Source organism: Fukomys damarensis, unplaced genomic scaffold (genome assembly GCF_012274545.1).
Source record: "Fukomys damarensis isolate Sample0158 unplaced genomic scaffold, DMR_v1.0_HiC HiC_scaffold_16, whole genome shotgun sequence".
NCBI classification, from domain to species: Eukaryota; Metazoa; Chordata; class Mammalia; order Rodentia; family Bathyergidae; genus Fukomys; species Fukomys damarensis.
This window is the reverse complement of record NW_022900928.1, coordinates 68,696,481-68,718,088: the sequence shown is the minus strand read 5'-3', so window position 1 is coordinate 68,718,088 and position 21,608 is coordinate 68,696,481. Positions and strand designations below refer to the sequence as shown.

At 44.2% G+C, this 21,608-nt stretch overlaps 1 protein-coding gene and 1 non-coding gene across 2 annotated transcripts in view; one reads left to right on the top strand and one right to left on the bottom strand.

The window, feature by feature from the left end:
* The window catches only part of LOC104865640 (tubulin-specific chaperone cofactor E-like protein), a 132,259-nt gene that overhangs the window by 35,681 nt on the left and 74,970 nt on the right, over positions 1-21,608 (bottom strand). Inside the window, exons 12-16 of the mRNA XM_033764391.1 lie at positions 20,061-20,473; positions 13,413-13,983; positions 10,909-11,501; positions 8,971-9,544; positions 2,790-3,391 (exon numbers count right to left, since the gene is read on the bottom strand). Coding sequence (XP_033620282.1) covers positions 2,790-3,391; positions 8,971-9,544; positions 10,909-11,501; positions 13,413-13,983; positions 20,061-20,473 — 2,753 coding nt within the window. The remainder of the gene's footprint in view (positions 1-2,789; positions 3,392-8,970; positions 9,545-10,908; positions 11,502-13,412; positions 13,984-20,060; positions 20,474-21,608) is intronic.
* LOC117286397 lies at positions 4,011-4,149 on the top strand. The gene has a single exon (XR_004517573.1). It is a non-coding gene; the product is annotated as a U4 spliceosomal RNA (small nuclear RNA).

Genomic DNA, 21,608 nt, shown 5'->3' with positions numbered 1-21,608 from the left:
AAATCATTGAATAAGCAGATCCTGTAATGCATATTAATAATTCAAAGTAACTGCTAAATCCATCATACCGGTCCCCTAAGAAAAGAACCTTCTGTGCACTGTGAACTTGGTCTTCTTGTTGGGGGCTGTAAGCTGTCCTTTCTGTTCCCATTTGAGGTACTTCAGACTTTTAGGTGACAGAAAAAAGGGCAAAGAGTCCTTGTGTCCCTTTAATCTATTACTTCTCTATGCCAATCTCTCTCTAATTGACCTATGGTATGGGTGGAACTGTGTCCTCAAAAAGAAACACCCAGACATATAGTACGTGTGACTGTAACTTATTTGGAAGTAAAGTATCTATAGATGTAATAAATTAAGACAAGGTCAACTGGATAATAAAGTGGGCCCTAATTCCAATGACTGGTATTCTTAAAAAGAAAGGAATATGTGGACACATAGAAACAGGACAGAGAAGAACGAAGGCACATGAAGATCGAGGTACAGACTGGAGTTATGCGCTCATGAGGCAAAGAACACTGAACATTGCCTTCAACCACAGAAACTAGGACAGAGGCATGGTCAAATTCTTCACTCACAGAAAGCATGACCCTGCCATCACCTTGAGTTTGAACTTCCAGCCACCAGGACTGTGAGAGAATAAATTTCTGTTGTTTGAAGACATCCAGGTCATGGAGTTTTTTTACAGCAGCCTTAAGAAATGAATACACACCTCATTTTGCATTTGTCTATAAGAGGAATAAAACAGCTGTGTAATTTCTGTGGTTCTTGACTTTAGCAATAAGTGCATCTCATGAGATCAGAGCAAGGTCTATACTCGACATGATTAACCTGTTAGGTGCTTAAACCTGAAGTGAAAGGAAAGGAAAGGGAAATAGAGAGAGAGTGAGGAATCAGTTACTAGGAAGAGGAGAGAATCACTTACTATATGAAAAGAATTAAAAGTCTTGAGAATCCCATGGTCTATATGCAAACAACTAGGAAGAGGTCAGAAAATACAATTACGAACTCAGATATCCATACACATAAAAGCTGAGAACATGGAATACAAGGCAGAAATATAATTCATAATAAAGCAGGGGGTATAGGAGCTATGAACAGATAATATCTTAAAATATAAGGAAAAAAATCACAAAAAGATGGAAGGGTGGTTAACGTCAAGGAGATATATAATTACATGAAAATGTATATGCCTAAGGCTAGAAATCTATCAGGAAAAGGAGGAAAGGACAAGCAAGATGCAAGCCTCATGGACAACATGATTGACATGCTCACTTTAACCTATGATGAAAATGGAATCAAGGGAAGATATTATAATGGGCAGATTCAATTATTCAGGCATCTGCTGGAAATCTTTTGTGGCAAAAACGCCAAGTCTCGGGATACATTCCTAACTAGCTGCATTGGCCTACTTAATCTCTCAGATTGCCAAAGAATAACCAGGAGCAAAAGGAAACACATAAACTTTGGAAGCAAGGGTTATTACATCACCTCATTTGTTCATTTGACAAGTGTTTTGAATGTCACTATGTGCAAGGCACTGTGTGCTCATTCAACATAAAGGTGAATTAGATGTGGTTCCTATCCTTAAGAAGCCCATGGCTGGGACTGAAGGAATTAGATAAGAAAAAAATTCTGATTAGTACAATAATGGATACAGGAATAAGTTTCTATGAGACTCATAAAGGAAAACATTGGGATTTAGATTCAAAGAAAGGGAGGAAGAAATGGATAATGAAACTACTATTTAGATGTAAAGAAGGAAGATTTTCCAAAAAATGTAAAGGAAGACATTTCAAGAATCTGGGATCCTCTCTTTGTCGGGGAAAGTTAAGCAAATCCCAAAGAAGGAAAGAAATCAGTAGAGTTGCACCAGGAAGTCCAGCTCCGAGTAGTTGGTTTAGTTCAGTTTATCTCAGATTTTAAAGATGAGAAGGAGTCCCCTTTGGGACAGGTGAGTTATGACACAGACCAGTGAGGATGAAGTCAAGAAGGCTAACACCTGACTCATCTGCTCCAAAATGCCAAAGAGGCTGCTGGTTTGCTTGTTAGTGGTTTGCATCGTGCTTAGATAGACAGTGGAGAAGAAGGGCTTGGCTGGGCAATCCCCACATCAAGCTATTAAAGGAGTGCTCCGAACTCTTCAGCCCTACTGTTCTTTGTCTTCATGACAGAAGGAAGGTTCTTTGTGTGATAAAGAAGGAAAAGGTAGAAAGAGAGCCCTAAATCCCAAGTGAGTAAAGAGATTGCAGGAGACTACTTTGGTGCTCCAGAAATGAGCAAGACTCTTAACCACTATAGAGGCCCTGGGAGCCCAGGGGGAGCCTTGAACTGGTGAGGGAGGCCAGAGCAGACAAATATCATTCTTCACATAAGAAAAGGGGTAACAACAGTACCACCCAGAGAGGCCTAGTCTGGGTGAGGCATGAAGCCTCTTACAGATGAATGGCAGAGCTGGGCTAAGGGACCAGTCAAGGTCACTCAGTGGTCACCAAGCTTGGATGAAATCTAGATCTGTGCTTGCTCCAATATATCCTGCTATGTCTTGAAAGGTACATTTTTAGAGGTTGCTCAGCCCCCAATTTGGTGCCTGTGTCTTGATCAAATCCTTTTTCTCTGAGCTTCCATTTCCTAAACTGTATGATAAAGTGACAGAAATTTTCCAAAGTCATCCTCTGCTCTGCAATGCTTTGATTTCCTTTGGATTCTGGGCCAGCCTGATATAGCTGCGGCCTGTCTTACTGACCAGCACCCTCATCACTCCCTTCTCAAGGGTGACCTGTGTCACTCACCAGCACAGTGTGCTTGTAGGCCCGGTGAACTACAATGTTGTAGCCAAACACAGTCACGTCCACTTGTTTGACCCACAAGGCCAGGGATGGGTCCCGGTCCTCATTCTTGGCTGTCACGATAAACTTGGGGATAGAGTCTGAGCTCGGCCTGCTTCCTGTGGTACACAAGATGAGTGGACAGCTGGTCTGGAAGTCGAAGGGGTAGCCATCAAAGGTGAGGTAGTGGCCATAGCCCGAGATGATGCAGGAGGCATCAGTGCGGGGCTGGCAATAGTATAGGCCGCCCCCGTCCATGCAATATTCATCATCCTTGCAGGGGATGGTCTCACAGTGGACACTGTTATCTGTGCCATTGCAGTAGCAGAAGATCTGGCAGTCCTGGTCCACCCAGAAGGTCTCATTGGTGGTAAGTTGGTGCCCCTCGAAGTTACAGCCACACTCACTTCGGGTGACACACTGGTTGCCTTGCAGGGCGTAGCCCTCATCACACTGACATCCCTCGGAGCAGCTATCTACACAGATGGGGCCCAGGGCCAGGGTCTCACAGGTCTCAGTACATGTCATGCATTCCTCGAAATGGCTGTTCTCTGGGCATTCCAAAGCTGATGGTACAAACAGAAGACAGAGGTCAGAAACAGAAGTGCATGTGCACACATGTGTGCATATTTATAGTTCCTATTTGTTCACACAGTAGGTCCAGTGAATGCCCTGTGACCAGCACCATTGTCACCCTCATTTGGGGCAGTCAGAAGCCCAGTGAACACCTCACACACCAGCTCTTCTTATGTCACGTAGAAGAGTCTGAGACTACAAGCCAGTATCGAGCAACTTCTATCAGCCAACCACCATCCTATGCCCACTGTGTGCCTTATATCAGTCACCTGGACAGTAAGGCTAATCTTACCATTCCTATAATAGATGAGGAAATTGAAGTGCAATGATGTCATTTATCTAACTAGTAAGAACTAGAGAGAGATTAAAATCCAGGTCTCCTGACTTAGACTCTGGAGAGAAAGTGTGGAGAGCTAGAAGGAAAACATGATTGAAGCCATAGAAACCTGGGGATGCTGCTCTCTTAATGCTGGCTTGTTAATGTCTCTAAGCTTTGGCTTCTTCTTTTGTTAAATAAGGGCCATACTTACCTAATAGGATTGTTCTGAGGACTAATAATTTAATATATCCATTCCACAAAAGAATCTCAATACATAGTATATCCTTTCTAGCTTTGCACAGTGGCAGTATCATAGCCAATGAGGTTTATCCGCGGCATGACTATTTCTAATTGAAAGCTTTCTCTCTTTGCACATCCTTTTCTTACACAGATAGGCTCCATGTAGGTATTTTTTACTCTACAGATTGGTCCAACATCTTGTTTGTTTTTTTTTTGGTACCGGGGATTGAACTCGGGTCCTTGCGCTTGCAAGGCAGGCCACCGAACCGCTGAGCTAAATCCCCGGCCCTGTCCAACATCTTTGTCTTTAATTTTTTACTCCAGCACCCTCTAGCCTACCCCTGTGTACACGGTCACCCCCCACTGCCTTTACACACACTCTCTTCCCTGCCTAGACAGTTCTCTACAAAACCAAATTCCACCCAGCCATCTCATCTGTGTCAAACTGTACTTCTTAGAAGCCTTCCTTCTAAGGAAGGAAGAGACTTAGCTCAAGTCTCTGATTCACAAAGCACGCCACACCAAGTAACATTTACTCTTCACTCTTTACTAGAACTCTTCACAGAGTTCTAGGTCAGCATCCTACTTCTCTCTGTTTATTACAACTTGACTGGGGCAGGAAAAGAATCCAGGGACACAAAAGAAGTCTACCTACAAGTTCATGTAGTTTAAAGCCTGGAAGTTCCCCACTATCTCCTTGGAAAATAGGTTCCACCTTTAGAACTTTCTCTGGCTCTTATGCCATCATTTCTTAATAGTGTTTTATAATCCAAGGGCATGAAGGACACTACAGAGAAGTAAATTGCATGGCACTAATAGCTCTGCCCACAAGTACCAACACAATTGTTCTGCACTGTGTACTGAAGGCCAATCATGTTTTCCCTCTAGGCTAAGGGACTCCCTCCATTTCCGTTGACTGTACTACCATATGGCTTTGGAGTTGAAGGCTAGTTCAGCACTGATTATATATACCTGTATACAAGGATTTTCACATTTGTCTCTAAATTATGAATGTTATGACACTGACTGCAGGTTTATGGTGATAGCAAATAACATGACTTATTTAAATGGCTCTTGCTTTATGACTTATTGTGTTGTCTGAATTTGTCTGAAAGTCTGGAGCATGCAGACGTGGAGTCATAAAACTTCCCCAAGCCCCTGAAATGACTCTGTGAAATTACTTAATTGGGCAGCCTGGCTCTGCCAATGGGAAGGATGGATGAAAACATCTGAAGCCAGAAGCAATGGTTTTCTCTCTCTGGATTCAAAGAAAGTGGTGCTCCTGATTTGTAGCTGTTGCCCAGTTCAATTTCCTTTCTGCAGGACCTCAACTATATTAACCCCTTAGTACATGCAGAGTTGATTAATCAAACATGCCAAACCCAAGGCCACAGGATCTAGATGAGACATCCTGGGAGTGTCTTAGGTATGAACAGTGGCCTTCCACCTAAAGAAGCCATGTTCCAAGTGGCTGCTTCTGTCCAATCTCTCTCTAAAAAGGCACAGACTAGAGCTTCCTCCAGCTTTGGGGTGTGGAGGAGGCATGATGAGAAGCTCTTCTCAACTACCATCAAATCCAATAAAAGACTGGGACTGTCTCCATCATGCTGGGCTAACTTGGCATACACAGTGCCACCAGACTGTGCCCTGTGCAATACATTAACAAACCAGAAACACTCCCTGCTGCATAAGAGTCAGTCATCTGAAAGGCTGGCTCTGACATGGCTTGGCCATGATGCAGATTTGGTATGGGGGAAACTCAGTGTCATGAATGAAATACAACTAGAAAACTAGGCATAAAGCAGGAGTAGAAAGCATATTAGATAAGGACAAAGGGGATACTAAAGGTGCATTAAAAGGCAGCTTTGGGAAAGTATTACAAGGTCTCACTAGATGTGTTGGTCAATAGAAACAGTGCAGCTTTCCTGCTGTAGTTGACTTTATGAAAAGCATATTCCCAGATGTCCATCTTTAGCATTCAGAGCATCTGCTCTCAGTCCCTCCTCTGGATGGGTAAGGCTCAGCAGGGACCTACTTCCCTCCTCTAAGATGACAGCCATCAAACCCTCCACATGCTCATTGGACTTCCCAGGAGGGGTGCATGTGCATGTGTGCATGTGTGCGTGTGTGTTCTGACCTCCGACTGCTGAAAGTGCTAAGGGTCAAAGCAAAGACACCCAAAGAGCAAAGCCCTCACCCAGATCTTAGTTTCTAATAACATACCCCACCAAAAGGAATCAGTGTTTCTTGTAGTAATGGCTGATTCTAGTCTGGAGCAGAGAAGGTACAATATGGATATGAAATATCTTGTTACACCAGAAAGTAAGAAAGTACTAAAACACACACATACACACACACACACACATACACAACAAAAACATGACATAGACATAGCAAAAGACATAGGTGGTTTAAAGAGGATCCCACAGGCCCAGTTTGGAATATTTTTAACACCAAGAATAATTTTTAAAATATAATATGAATTATAAGCTACTTTAAAAAACAGGAAACTATGTCACACTGATAAGATGTGAAAGAGAAGTAGAAAGCAATGTTAGTACAAGGATGGATCAATGAATAGGTAATAAAGGACGAGGGAAGCCTCTTGCTTACAGTAAAATTACAACTGCTGGCTGGTAAAACTGGAGAGAGTACTGCAGGTGGACACTGTCAGTGAGTAATCATTGTGCAAGAGATTGAAACAAACAAAAATCAACAATGGGCACTGAATCGAGGAGGAGGATTTCAAAGTAAAACAGGATATTTGTATAGTCATAAAGCATCTCCCCCCAGTTCACTTGTTGGTTGCCAAGGGAAACCATAGGGACTATACACCCTGGCCGGGGATCAGTGTCTACATCATCAAGGAGGAAGGATGGACAGAGTATGACTCCCCTTGTGCTGGGATCTCAGAAACCCAGTGTGGCCTGTGAGAAGGGCTGGATGCGGATGCGAAGCTCATGCTCATGAGGAAACACAAAATCCAAGTGGAGGGCAGTTCTGTTTGAAGTAGGAGAGTTCTTCAATAATGCCAAGATCATAAGAGATAAAGTTAAGGAATTGTTCCAGACTAAAGGAGACTGAAGAGAGATGACAATAAAATGCATCAGCATATGATCCTAAACTCAATCTGTACTGAGGCAAATACACACAAAAAATGAGGCCATTGCTAGGTTAACTGACAAAATGTGAATTTGGATGTTAAAATTATTGTATTAACATTAAATTTCTCAAAGCTGATAACTGCTGTGGTTATGTAAGAAAGGGTCCTTATTCTAAGGAAATACACACTGAAGATTTATAGGTAAAGGAGTGCAATAGTTTGGATTTTAAGTGTTCCTGTGTTTTAAAGGCTTAGTCTCCAGCTTGGAGATATTGGGAGGCAGTGGAAACATTTTAGAGGTGGGGTCTACTGGGAGGACTTCTGGTCACTGTGAGAGTAACCTTGAAGAAGATAGTTGGATCCCAGACCCTCTTTCTTCCTGGCTATGAAGTGAATTGCTTTTCTACTCCAAATGTTCCCTACTGTAAGCATAAAACTAAAGGGGCCAACAAATCATGGACTGAAACCTTGGAAACCATGAACTAAAATAAATAAATCTCCCCCTGCCCCATACTGGGGACTGAATCTAGGGCCTTTTTACATCTCCAGTGCTGTGTGTGTGTGTGTGTGTGTGTGTGTGTGTGTGTGTGTGTGTCCTCCCTGGCTATGTAGCAGGTTTTTAAAAATATCTTTTTGAGGCAGGGCCTCTGTAAGTCACTAAGTTGCCCAGGCTGGGCTTGACCTTGTGATCCTCCTGTTTTAACCTCTCATAGTGATAGATTATATCCATGTACCACCTTGCCCAGTGTAGCCTTTTCTCTTTATGAATTGATTATCTCAGGCATTTTGTTAGAGTGACAGAAAGCTAATACAAGATACATGAAATATACAACTTACTTTCAAATGGAAAGGATTGAGGGAGAACAAATATTTAGCAACAGGTTAATCTAAGTAATAGATAAATATTTTTGCAACTTCTATGTAGCTTTGAAATCATTTCAAAATAAAAAATTAAACTTCAGAAGAAAGAAAATGGGTGAGAGCTAAACAGAAGCAGAGGATGGAATCTCAATGGTAAGGTTGATTCGGGCTTAGAACTGAACTCTCTGGCAGGAGAGGTATGTGTGCTGAAGTCCAGGGGAGATGGTTCTTTCTCTGGGTGTGGGTCCTCCTTCTCATTTACTCCTCTTCCCTGCTGCACTTCTGCTGATAATCAAGGGTGTTCTGTGTCAGGCCTTCCCAGTGGTCATTCTGATGACTACAAGTAGTCACTGCCCTGCCAAGAAAGGTCAGACCCTCTGGGAACAAAATGAAGAGCCAGCTACATGGCCTGCATTTGAAAGCCCTTGTCAGGTTTGCCCCAGGGAGTGGCAGTAATCTCTAAACCCTGAAAGACTCCCCAACCAATCACTTCCCGTCACAGTGAATGAGCCCTTCTCTGCCAAGGGAAAAGGGCACGTATGGAGCCACCACAGAGAGTTCTAGTCTTTGACATGGTTTTTGTACCTGCTGCTAGGTAAAACTGTGAGTCAAGAGGGTGGCTAACTGACCTATGATGGAAAGGTATTATGTCACGAGAAATGAATGATGGTGAGTAACAGTCTAGTTTGGGGTGATGGGCCTACTTTTAGACTAGGAAAGAGTTACCTTGTACTTAGCCCTGGAACTCAGTCTTGCTAGGAAGACAAGTTCTGAGTAAGAAGGAAAATATAACTGAGCTGGTCATGGTGTAAACCTAGCATTCTAGGGAGCTGAGGTAAGAGAATGGCAAGTTCAAGCCTAGCCTGGGAAACTTAGCAACTAAGGAAAACCCTGCTTCAAAAATAAAGCAAAAAATTTAAAAAGGCTGGGGATGTAGTGTGAAGGCCCTGCATCCAACCCCTCAACCTGAAGTAAAAAAGTGTGACTGGCGTGCATTCCTAACCCCACTTCTCAGTCTCCTTCCCCATGAAGCAGCCCCAACTTACGGCAGAAGTCGTAGGTCCTCCAGGGACCCACCTCCACATCAGCGTTCTTGCAAGCGCTGGCATACCGTGCCACTGAGTCACAGAGTTCAGACTCATTGCCCCCACTCTGGCACAGGCGGAAGAGGCAGGTGCGGTAGTAGGCAGTGACATTGACCACCCCATGGCATTCCAGGAAGGAGCTGTTGGAGGGGTCATTGATGATGCCACACCTGGAGCGGCTCCGGTAGAACTTCAGCAGCTCTGAGTCATTGTTGCAGGCCTTCAGCAGGTCTCCACACTCCCCATTGCAGATCTCTTCGAATGTCGTCCAGCTCTCCAAGAACACTGCCAGGTTGTCTGTGCACTTGCCATTCGGGAGGCAGAATTCGTCACTGGCGTTGGCGTTGAAGAAGCCGCACAGACCACCAGTGCAGTTGAAGTATGTTGTGGACAGCCGGATGGACAACAGGCCCACGTCTGAGTACTGCACAGTCACCACGCCCTTGGACTCCACAGTCGTACTATTTTTGTTTCGATAAATCTCCAGCCTCCCCGAAGGATGGAAAAAAGGTAATTCCACTTCCTGACCATTCAACTGAAAAATCAAAGCAGTGCCATCAATTCTGGAGACACACGGAGTACCTGATCACCGTTTCCAAGACTGTAGAATAAAACCATAGCTCTCCAGAGACTAGCTCCTCAAGAAATATCAAGAAACTGATGGTCTATGGAAACCACAGACGGTAGACCAATTGTTTTCATGGGCTTGTGTCTTTCTTGTGAAACTCAGATGCTCTTTACTTGTGTGTGTTCTAGACTCTAATGTAGCCCTCACCCACTCCCCCCAAAATCCAAACTTGAAATGTAAGTAAAAATTGCCTTAGATATGTGACTTCCTCCTGCTGTCCAGCATCTCTTTTGGGGCCCTTTGTTTTGCAGACAGCTCCCCTTCCTCCCCACCTTTCTGGTTTCTTATTTTCCTGTGTCCCAGCCCCCTTAGGCATTTAGAGTTTATCTCACTATCCAACTGTTCATCCACCTATCTATCTCTTGCTATTCTTTTAGCATATTAACCTCTGCCAATATGCCAAGTAGAATGAGAACACAGCCCTCTTCTAGTTGGTGGATGAGTATTTTTTTTGTCTCCTTGGACTATATTGTGTTAATGTTTATTATCTAAACCAGAATTCACGTGAGCCTATGAAATGTATGATAGCTTGGGAAAAAAGAGATTCCCTTCCTATAACCCAGCCATGCCTCAGTTAGCTATGGGCACTCAGCCCTTTGGGATCTTCATGTGAACATGAGGAGTTCACTAGAAGACTCCCCAGATTTCTTCTATAACTAATGATCTATGACTCTGGATGCCTGATGATGAGTACTTTAGACCAGGCCAGTGTGGTGATGGTGGGGCACTCTTACATTGCCCCACATTACCTGTAGTCCCATCTACAGGTAGCAGAATTAGTACAACACAAGCAGTAAGAGCATAGATTCCAGGGGCTGCTTGGGCTTGAATCTCATTTTGTGATTGTGTGTCCCTGAAGGAAGTTACTTAACCTCTCTGGGCCTCACTGGTTTTTTGTTTGTTTGTTTGTTTGTTTGTTTGCATCTACAAAATAAGGGTAATAATACTGTCTATTTCATAAGATGAAGTGTGCTGCTACTTCTGAAGGGCTTAGAATAGTGCTTGGCACACAGCTAGCATTCTGTAAGCATTTGCTGTTAGGGCAAGGGCAAGTGATTCCCACTCCACCTGTCTAATTCAAGATATTCTAGCTTTGCTCCATTTCTTCACCCGAGAGTCTTATTTAGTGTTGGTCATTAGAAAATGTTCCCATTTGGGAGCAATTTCCTTTCTAGAATCCACTCACCAGCAGAAGCAGAAAGTTGCAAAGGTCAAGTTCCTTCACTGTGTGAGATCCATCCGAAGGCCCTCAAGGGAGCCAGCCATCTTACCTTGACTTCCGAAGCCCCGGCTCCTCCTATCTTGACCTCCTGGTCAGCCACCAGGATCCGAAGACCCCGGAGCCAAGCTGGTCCAGCGTCAGGCTTCTTCTTGTTGATATCTATCTCTAGGTACTCCGCACGCTCAGGACAGGTCTTTAGGAGGGTGTAGGAGAACTCAGAGGGGAAGGCATAGGCTGCGCCATCGAAGGTGTGCAGCACCTGGTTCTGGCTGAGCAGGCACACAGTCTCGCGTTTGGGGAAGCAGCCCTGGTAGCCATCCTCCACAGCGCACACCTCCCCACTGCGGCAGGTCTTGTTGAAGCAGTAGACATCCCCTCCCTCCTCACACAGGCACTGCACTGTGCAGTTGGCCGTGGCCCAGAAGAACTCCCCCATGGTGTAGTAGTGGCCATCGAAATCGCAGCCGCACTTGTGCAGTGGGACACACTGGCTGGTGCTGAGGACAAAGCCCTCGTTGCACTCACAGCCCTCGGTGCAGGGTGTGGCACAGTTCTGAGAGGCGGTCAGGTCCGAGCAGGTGTCAGGGCAGCTGCTGGTACACACAGAATAGTGGCTGAAGCTGGGGCACTGCACCGTGGACACTGGTGCGGAAGGGGGAGGGAAAGGGAGAGAGCTGGTGAGTGGACCTGGAGGGATAACTGGCCAGAATCCAACAAGACAGGGGCCAGGAGAAAGAATGCCCTTCTCAGTCACCTAGGTCCTAGAGTAAGAGCCAAGGAGCTACTCATTCATGAACAGAGACTCGGGGTAGCATCTGTACAAACCAGCTCAATTGCTTTCCTAATAACTACAGAGCAACAAGGTTGGATTGTGAAATTTAACTTGAATTTGATGATATCCACTGAAGCTGAACTTCCATTTGCTGTCCTCCCTACATTAGGCCAATACTCAATACAGAGTTATTATTTGGTGATCTCCGGCCATTAAGATGTTTTTAGAGCTTCAATGGATGGCCATATGAGCTGACCTGATTTTAAAGATCATGGCTCATTCTTAGAAGGAAATACATTTCAATTCTAGGAGCAATAGAACATATAACTGCTAGAGGAGTGATTTGAAAACATGAAATTTCTAACAAAGAGGTACTTAAAATATCTGGTTTGACTAAGACAGACAATGGAAATAAATTCCTTGGGATATTAAAAAGAAGAAAGAGCACCAGCTACCTGCAAAGACTGTGTGCTTTGGATGGGAACTCAGTGCCTTCATGCCTTTGATGCCTACTATTCTTATTTCAAGAGCATCTGAGTCTATATAAACGTTTAGATCTGCCCAGCAGGCAGGGGCCTAGTAAACTAGCTCTCTGAATTAAATATAATTCATCGACCTAAAGAGGGGAGGGGAAGAAATACGAAGGTGGGAAAGCAGTGTCACTAGGAAAAAATAGCCATTATATGTAAAAATGTAGTTTGACAATTGGGATGTTCTTGGATTATATAAGGATCAGAGAGAAGCCATGTTCAGCCTCAACTTGAATTATGATGCATCTTCTCTGGGCATACAGAGGTTGATCTGTCTCAAAGCAAGAAAAATAACTGCTGCTTAGTAGTTTGACCAATACTCTAAGATTTGAATCTGACACATGACATTCTTATGTTACTCCAACTTATACTTATGGATGAGAAAAATCTCCCTCTGGCCTTAGAATTTAAAGAAATTTTAAAATCTTCTCACCTCCAGAGTACTCTTAAATGCATGGATTACAATTTTCTGTTTACACATGTAAGAGGAAACCAAGGACTAAGACAGAAATAAAACATTTTTAGTTTTAAAATTTTACATAACTAGGAAAAAAAGAGAAATTGCAATGGTCTAGACAGAAAAAAAAAAAGTAAATAATGTAAAATGCTTAATCCAAAAATGTACTTCAAAAGATCCTGGACTTCCCCCCAAATTGGGGCTTCTCTTAACCATGCTTACCCTTTTAGAAAAAGAGCTTCTTCACTGGCATACTCTGCATTCTATCTGCAGCCTTTTCTTTGACCAGCAGCAGCAGGTCAGCTGAAATGCTCCAGAGCAAAGGGCACAAACTCTTAAAGGGACCAAAAATGGAAGTCAAAGAGCCACAGAGCTGTGGCTGCAGGTTCCTTTTGGGAAGTGAACTCTTTTCCCAAAGGCAGGTTCTGATCACCCAAGCCAGCATCTACACTAATGCAACAGACACCACTGCCTCTGGAAAGCCCAGCCTTTGCCCAGCTCTGTGGTTGTCTCCCCTGCTTTGAGCTTTCCTCCAGCCACGTATTTCCTACCATCCATTCTACACTTCCAGACCATTTATGCTCATCATTGCACTTTCAGCTCTGCTATTGGGCGGGAAGAAGGGAAGGGATTCTTTTACAGTTCATTCCTTATAATTTGTTAGAGTTCAGCCTCTTTCTCACCCCTTACCCTTGGGCCATAAGTCTTAACAAGGACCTTTAGAGGACCCCTGAAACCCTGTCCACACCCCCAGCACAAATGAGGCCTTTCACTGGGATGGGACGCCAGCTTACCACACCCAGTCTGGATTCGCCAGTCTCCGATTGGGATGCCAAGGGCTTGGCACACAAGGGCATAGGCCTGGATGGCTTGACAGAGAAGCGTGCCATTGTCCCTCACGCTACACAGGTCATACACGCAGCTATGCACAAAGGCTGTGGGGTCCACAATAGTACCACACTCCCACAGGGGGCCATCGGTCTTGTTGAGGAAGCCACAATAGTCAGAGCCAAAGTAGAGGGCTTCGGTGGCAGCATCACACTGGGTGCAGTTGTCCACACAGCCGGGGCCACATTTCCAGTCTGCATGGTAGACACGCCAGCTCTCTCCCAGGTCTAGCACAGACATGGCCGGCCTGCCGTCAGGGCGCAGGAAGTCATCCAGCGGGTTTTTATTGTAGTTCCCACAGAGCCCACAGGTGGAGTTTATATAGGAGCCTGGGATGGAAATGGAGGCGTAGTGCTGGCCGTCAAATGTCACTAAGAGCCCAAAATCCGTTTCCACGGCAGTAGACATGCCGCTCTGGTAGATTTTCACTGCCCCCAAGTCTAAGATGATGGGCAAAGAAATCACTAGGTCATTAACCTGCCAACAACAGTAACAGTAAAAGGCGGTGAGCAGGTGCCCAGGCAATGGGTTCCAGCAGAGGTTAGAAAAGGAGGTCAGAGAAACTCAGTGTTCCAGAGAGAATGGCCACCCAAAATGTCCAGGGTCCGGTAGGCTTACATCTTACTACAGCAAAGGCTGGAGAGAATTCTAGGGAGCAGCTGGTATTGACTAGCCCAGCACTGTGGACTTGAGCCAGCGTAGCTGTGGCATTTCCTGTGCCCCTAGACTCCTTTGGATCAATGGTTGTAACCCTCTCCTTGCTAGCTCTAGCTTCAAGCCTTTTCTGGAAAGACTCATCCCTGCTTTTCCTCTAAAGTTCATTAAGTATCAATTTGTTGAACATTTTCCATGGCTCCTTAGTGCCACAGACACTTCTCCCAGCTGAAATGTGAATATATTGACTGTTGAACCCCATGGAGCTTTGGGGTTCCCTAGTACCATTCTCTATGTGTTTTGCTCTGTGATTTCCTCATATCGGTGCCAGGTCATTTAATCACGGAACAACGATAAATCTGAACACTTGCTAGGTACCATGCACTATGTCAGGAGTTGAGAAGTACATGATTAAAAATGATAACTGTCCAGCCCCCCAAGGAGATCTCAGCCTACCAAAAAAGAACACAAATGGCACTTACAGTAGATAGTTTTAAATATGAACCAATATATGGTGCAATGAGGGAAAAGTAAATGGACACTTACTCCAGCCTGGGGAAGTCATATAAGGTTTTTAGAAGTAGTTAAGTGTAACCCAGGTTTTTAAAGATAAACAGAAATGATCAGAGGCAGATGGTGGGTAGGATGAAAATTCCAGGACAAATAAACAAAGGCAGAAGGGTGAAGACAGTTGTGTGTGGGGTATGGGGGTGACTCATGGGGTGTTCTGGACTGCAGGGGGAACAGGTGACCAAAGATGAAGCTGGGGACACAGGCCAAGCCCATCATCCTGCAAACAGCCACTTATATCGCTCTGTGATCAAGTTCTGCTGTAAGAGTTGAGATTGGCACTAAGTGAAACAGACAAAAGTCCCTACTCATGGAACCTGTATTTTAACTGAGAGACCAAGAGCAAACAAAATAAATGAGTGAACTATTTAATTATGTAAGGTAGATGTTATGCAGAAAAATCAAGCAAGGAATATGAATCACAAGTGCTAAAGAATAGGGTTTTTAATCTTCAATAGGAAGGTTATGGCAGTGCTCCACGGAAAGGGGACATCTGAAAGGAAGAAGAAGCCATGCCAGATTTGGAGTGAGAGGGGGGTCCCAAGGAGATACCAGGAAGACTGAAGTTGGGAGTATACTGGTGCCTCAGAGTATCAGGGGGCCTTTCATGGCTGGAGCAGAGATGGCAGCAGAGGGCAGTGGTAGCTGATGTCAGAACAGAAGCCAGAACAAGGAGGGCCTGTCCGCCTCTTAAAGACTTTGGCTTTGACTATGAGTGAGACACAGAGCCAAGAGGGTGCTTAAAACAAAGGATCTACACAATCTGACTTATGCTTTAAAAGAATTGCCCTGGCTTTGTGTAGAGAATAGATCCTGGAGGGCATTTAAAGCCATGTTAAAAACAAACCAACACAACACAAATCTGGCTTTCTATTCCGTAGGGAGACCTCCTGAGGGACTTTATGCAAGAGAATGACATAGTCTTATTTGCATTTTGAAGGTCCAGCGTGGCTAGTGTAAAGATCTTATTTAACTAAGACCAGGGTGAAAAGCAAAACGTAGACAACTGCTACAGGAATCCAGAGGCTGATGAGGATGAGAACTCGAACTAGACATGGACAGAAAGAGGGAGGATGAGTTAATGGAGCTTACTCCACTGGCTCCGGTGGTCTTTGTAGAAGCCGTGAGAGATGGAGGAAGAAAGAAGAGTGCATTCCAGGCATCTAGATAATTTGAGCAGGTGCCTTGAAAAGCTTCTAACAGATAGGGCTGGTTTTTTTCTTCCCACTTACCATGCCTTGCACCTACAGACCCTCAGGTTCATGGACTAGGAGGGAATGATTAGTCCTCACACAGTCCTCACTGGGCTTGACTGTAAGTGCACATCAACTTTCCATCTGTCTCAGACCTATACTCGTTTGGGCATATGGAGAGGACAAGGGCCTTATGTGCCACTGTTTTTGCTACTTAGACAATAGATCTCCCACACATTGCTCCTGACATTTACTTTGTCAGATGCCAGGTACAGCTCTCTCAGTTTGCTCTCACCAAAATCACCATCACCCTTCATGATCTGCTCACAGCAACATAGCTACAGGGCTTTTAAGCTTCCAACCATCACCCAGTTCCAAAGCCACTTCCACATTTGTATTTGTTGTAGCAGCACACCATTCCTGGTACCATCTTCTGTCTAAATCTGTTTGGTCTGTTATAATAAAACACCATAAAGAAGGTGGCTTATAAAACAACACAAATGTATTTCTCACAGTTCTAGAGGCCATGATGGATTCAGTATCTATAAGCTAACTTTCAGGTACATAAATGACACCTTCTCACTAGGTCCTCATATGACAGAGGGAAAACAAACTACCTGTGGCCTTTCATAAGGGCTCTATTCCATTTAGCATGACTCTATCTGGCCCAGTCACCTCCCCAAGATCTTGTCTCCTAACACCACTACCTTGGGAGTTTAGGATGTCAGCATGTGAATGGAGAATGGGGAAGGAGACAAGAAAAATAAGCTTGAGAAAGAAACTCTCCTACAGAGAGCTAAAGGTAGAAAGAAAAAAACAAAGAATTAGTTAATGTATCCTTATCTCCTAGGTGGGGCTAGCCAACACGGGTGGGAAAAACCACACTGTAAGGAAAGTCAGCTAGCAAGAATATTGAATAAGTTTTATGCATTGCACTATTCTGGGACATAGAAGGAGAAATCTTCCTCAAGGTTGGTATAGTTTTAAATGCCAAATATATCAATTATTGATTGCTCTGTCCTCTCACTCAAGCTCCTGCTAATGAGTGGCAAAGTCTTCTATCTCTCGGAGCAGAAGCCAGAGGCAGAGAGACTCTGGATGCTATAGTTTTCCTCCTGTTCTTCTGGATCTGTTCTCCTCTTTCTCTCTGGCTGACATCACACCTGGATCGATCATAGAGGTTGGCAACATCCTCAATTGATGCCTTTTTCCTGCCACAAGTGCTCATGACAGCCTCTCCACTCTCATCACACATGAGTTACTTGTGTCCCCAGCACTCAGAGCAGGGGCTCCTGGAGGACTCTTATTATGACAGATGATTGCTCATCTCATCTCTAGCCCAGGCCTCACCTTGAATTTAGCAATGGTAGACAAACCTCACTGTTTTTTCTCCCTGGGTTCTGCTCCTTTTTCCCTTCAATAGAGTTTGTCCCAGGATGTGGCCATGGTCAAAGGGAGGAGAAATAACAGGGAACCACAGAAGCATAGATCTTACAACTGAAAGATATTCCAGTAGAGCCAGCATGTATTGAGTGCCTACTGTGTACCTGGCCTCAGAGCAGACACTGCAAACATGGCTATGCTACTTAAGGCTCACAATAACCTTAGAAAGTCCATATTGTTCTCCCTCTTTACAGATGAGGAAATTGAGAATCAAGGCTGGTGTGACTCACAGGTGACTGGACCTGCCAATCAGACGCCAAAGCCATGTTGTCACCACATCTTCCTGCTGCCACTATCCCAACCAAACCCAGGCAAAAGCTTAGGTATCCTGTCTAGGAGATATGACTGTCTCCACTCTACAGATGAAGAAAATCTGTAGTAGCAGTAGTGGCACAAGGATGTGAGCAGATCACACATCAGAGTCTGAAGTCTTCATCACCATGGGCTAGTTGGCCTCGATTCCCTTTCCAGTGGAGGCCCCTAAACTACTGGTGTCGATGAGAAGGAGAAATAGGAAAACCTGTATTAGCTAGAAGGAGACATTTGTCAGATAATGGATTTTTAGCAATGCTGGCTCTCTTTTGAGCCCCATTAGCATACACAAGCTTAGAGTTGTTTACTTCCTTAGTTGAGAATAGTTCAGTGTAGAAAAATCCCTAGATAGAATGCACCTCCAGCATGCGGAGTCAGGATTGAAGAAAGGGGTCTGTAGTTTTTAGTTTGGAAGGACAGATCTTAGTATCTATTCCCAGCTTGGCACAATGTGGCTGGAGAAATCTGCTGCCTCCCAGGCATCTCAGGCTCCTTTCTGCTATCCAGCCCTCTCCCTGCCTGTCCCTAAGTTACCCTGGGTCAAGGCTCTGCAGTCTACCCAGTCACTCTCCCAGCAGAGCAGGTGTATTCAAAGACATTAGAAACCATTTGGCAAAAGGAAAAGGAAGCCATTGTTAGCTGGCAGTTGGAGTCACATAACCTTTTCTTTCTGAAACATTTATATTCACATCCACATCTCCCTGTCGTTACAGAAAATTGAGGAATCTGTGCCCTACGCCTGGACGATGGAATACAGCCACACAAAATTAGCAGAGCTGCTAGGCCTGAGAGAAATGACAAGGCCCCTTTCTTTCTAAAAATGTCTGACTGTGAGTGAAAAGGAATTTTAATCAAAATGGAAAGTAGGAATAAAGCATGAACCTTTCTTTCTCAACCACTGATATCATACACATCCTCCTCACAATTCAACAAGTAGGGGAAAGCTAGTGAAAAATTTTTAGCTTGAAATGTTAACATCTATCCACTAGGATAAGCCTAGTGCTCAACGACATAATACAAATTTAAAATGGAAAAATTCCAAACTTCTGGGCCCGAACTCTTAGCTTTGATTTGACATATGAAGCTTTCCCTAGAGATACTACCCAAATAACAAGCACATTGGCATTTCAGTCACAGTAATAGCTCACTTTCCTAATTATGAAGCTGATAAGCTGCATAGATCTAGGAAGGGCACAGCCAGAAAAAGTAGAATTAGTTCCCCAGTCCTGCCTTTTGTTAGACATGCTGCATCAATTAAAATTACAACACTTTTTTTAAAAACAGAAAGGAATGCCTGTATTGGCATTTGTTCTGGTTCGTAATCTCTGTAATGACCTCCATGCATGAGGATTAAGGATTGCATGGGGTTGCAGCAATCAACCCCTTGTGGTCTTGGTTATTATTGCTGGAATAAATACATGGTCTCAACAAGGACTTCATTACCACAGTGAAAACTGGGGCCTCCACAAATTGAGTAATTGCTAGTGGCTTTTTGCTCTCCCTCTTTTGTCAATGTCCCTGCTTGAAATCCAGGTGGACAGCAACAGGAATCATTGCATAGGCTAAACAGGCCAGCAGAGACCCAAGTTCTCTGTTAGTTTGGGCAACAACAGGGGATTCTGGTAGAGGGGTTTTTGGGCAAAGCTTTCATGGGACTCTTCCACACAGCCCTCACTAAGGAAGTCACCAAGGCCATTGCAGGTGCCTCCTCACGTGGTGTCTCTGGGGTTTCCAATACATATTTCTCTGAAAATAAAACAACAGGTATTGGGAAAACAGGATGGGGGCTGAGATGGGGTGAGGATTGTTAATCAAAGGCTTACTGAATTATGGGTTTGTACTTTGTACATGTACCATGTCCATGTGATTACTGCTATTATAAGGCAGATCTAAAGGAAATTAAACTTATCCATTTTTCCTTTCAATTGTGTGTGTGTGTGTGAATGTGCGTGTGCTCGCACACGTGTGTACATGTGTCTACCAGTGAGGGAGCTAGGAATATAAATCAATTTTAAATTTAAAATTGAATAGACTTAGGGCCAGGGATTTAGCTCAGTGGTTCCACAACCTGCCTTGCAAGAGCAAGGACCCAAGTTCAAGCGCCAGGACCCAAGCTCAATCCCCCGTACCCTACAAAAAACAAAAATAAGACCAAAACAAGTGAATAGACTTGTTAAGGACAGGGCTCAGTGAAATTCTTATACAAATAAAATTTTGTCAAGTAAAGCATATTGCAAGATATTTGCAAGGCAGGAAGAGCATGCATCTATCTCTTTGGGACCATAGAGAAATAAACTACAGAACTAGTAGATGGGAAGATGTCATCAGGCTAAAGAATATCCAGTTTCACCATCTCCCCATGAAGAAAGGAGAGGCTCTCACCTTGACTTTTCCATAGCTTCCTTTGGGAAGGAGAATCTTGTAGCCATTGACCTCAACAGAGAGCTCTTTCACCCAGGAAACAGCTAAGCCACCTCGGTGCTCATTCTTGGCCTCCACACTGAAGAAAGGGAGGCTAGAAGTCTGCAAACACTGTCGGGCCAGCAAGTAGGCACAGGAGCCTTGGAAGTGGAAGAGAAAGCCATCGAAAGTGTGGTAGTGTGGCTCCCCAAACACCACACAGGTGCTGATCTCCACGGGACTGCAATAGAAGAATTTGCCTCTGGGTTCGCACACCTCATAGGGGCTGCAAGAGGCCTCCTGGCAGTAGATCTCATTGTTGAAATCCAGACAGCGGCACTTGATGGTGCAGTTCAGATCATCCCAAAACACTTCCCCTCGACGAAGGAACTGTCCTGGGGAATAATGACACCAGAGCCAACATTTATTGAGCACTGACCTTCTGTGCCAGACACTGAGCTACATGCTTTACTTCATTTTACTATGGGATCCACTTAAGAACTCTGTTAGGTGGGGACTGTGGCCCACATTTGACAAGTGAGAAAACTGAGGCTTAAGAGCATTTGAGAAATTCATCCACAATCACTCAGCAGCTCAGTGGTGAAGCCAAGATTCCAAACACAGAGCACCTAGATCCAGAGTAAGTTCTAGCATTACTAACTCCACAGCTGGTGAACATACCCACATTAAGATGATGACACTCAGGGGTCATTCCCTTCTCAGGAATATGTGGAAGGGTATACAGAAAGAAGACATAAAGCACTTTGGCAACTCAGCAGTAGTTTGTTTGCTAATTTGTCATTCAATCAACAGAAATATTTTGGAAACTCAGTATGTCTTGAAAAGGCCAACGGCACAAATTAGGAGTCTATTGCACAAGTATAAATCCTCCCTGGGAAGATTCTGGAAAGGGCTGACCATTTGTGCGGTATTTTCAAAGGCTTGTAAATCCTGTTGGCACTGCTTAGACAGAACTTACTTCTATTCAAGTTGTCTTCCCCCTAGTTCCAGGCCCTGCCCAAATCCAGTATTCTCCTCTTTTTATCCAGTAGACAGAACTTCTTGAAAATTCTAGGTCCGGAGGAGAATGAGGCAGGCAAAAGGAAAGTGTTTTAAAAGGTGTGCTGATTTTTTAAATAGTCACTACTAAGAATTTGGTAGACATTCCATCTTTAAAATTACTTACCTAAATAAACCATCTCCCCCATGAAAGACTTTGACATTTTCCAGTTGTCAACATCAACCTTCTACTGAAAGAGAAACATCTCTGGGCAGGGACTGATCTAGACTTTGAGGGTAGGGTCAAGGGATCAGAGTGGTGGTCTCAAATCTGCAATCAACTTTCAACTGATTACTGACTTAAACTCCATGTGTCTCAGTTTCATTAACCTGTAAAATGTGTATAATGCTATAGTCTCATTCCTTCTTCATGTGGGACAGGGATGCTATGAGAGAGCTAACAGAGTCTAACATGTTAACATGTTAGCATTTCTTCTTCTTCTTCCTCCTCCTCCTCCTCCTTCTCCCCCC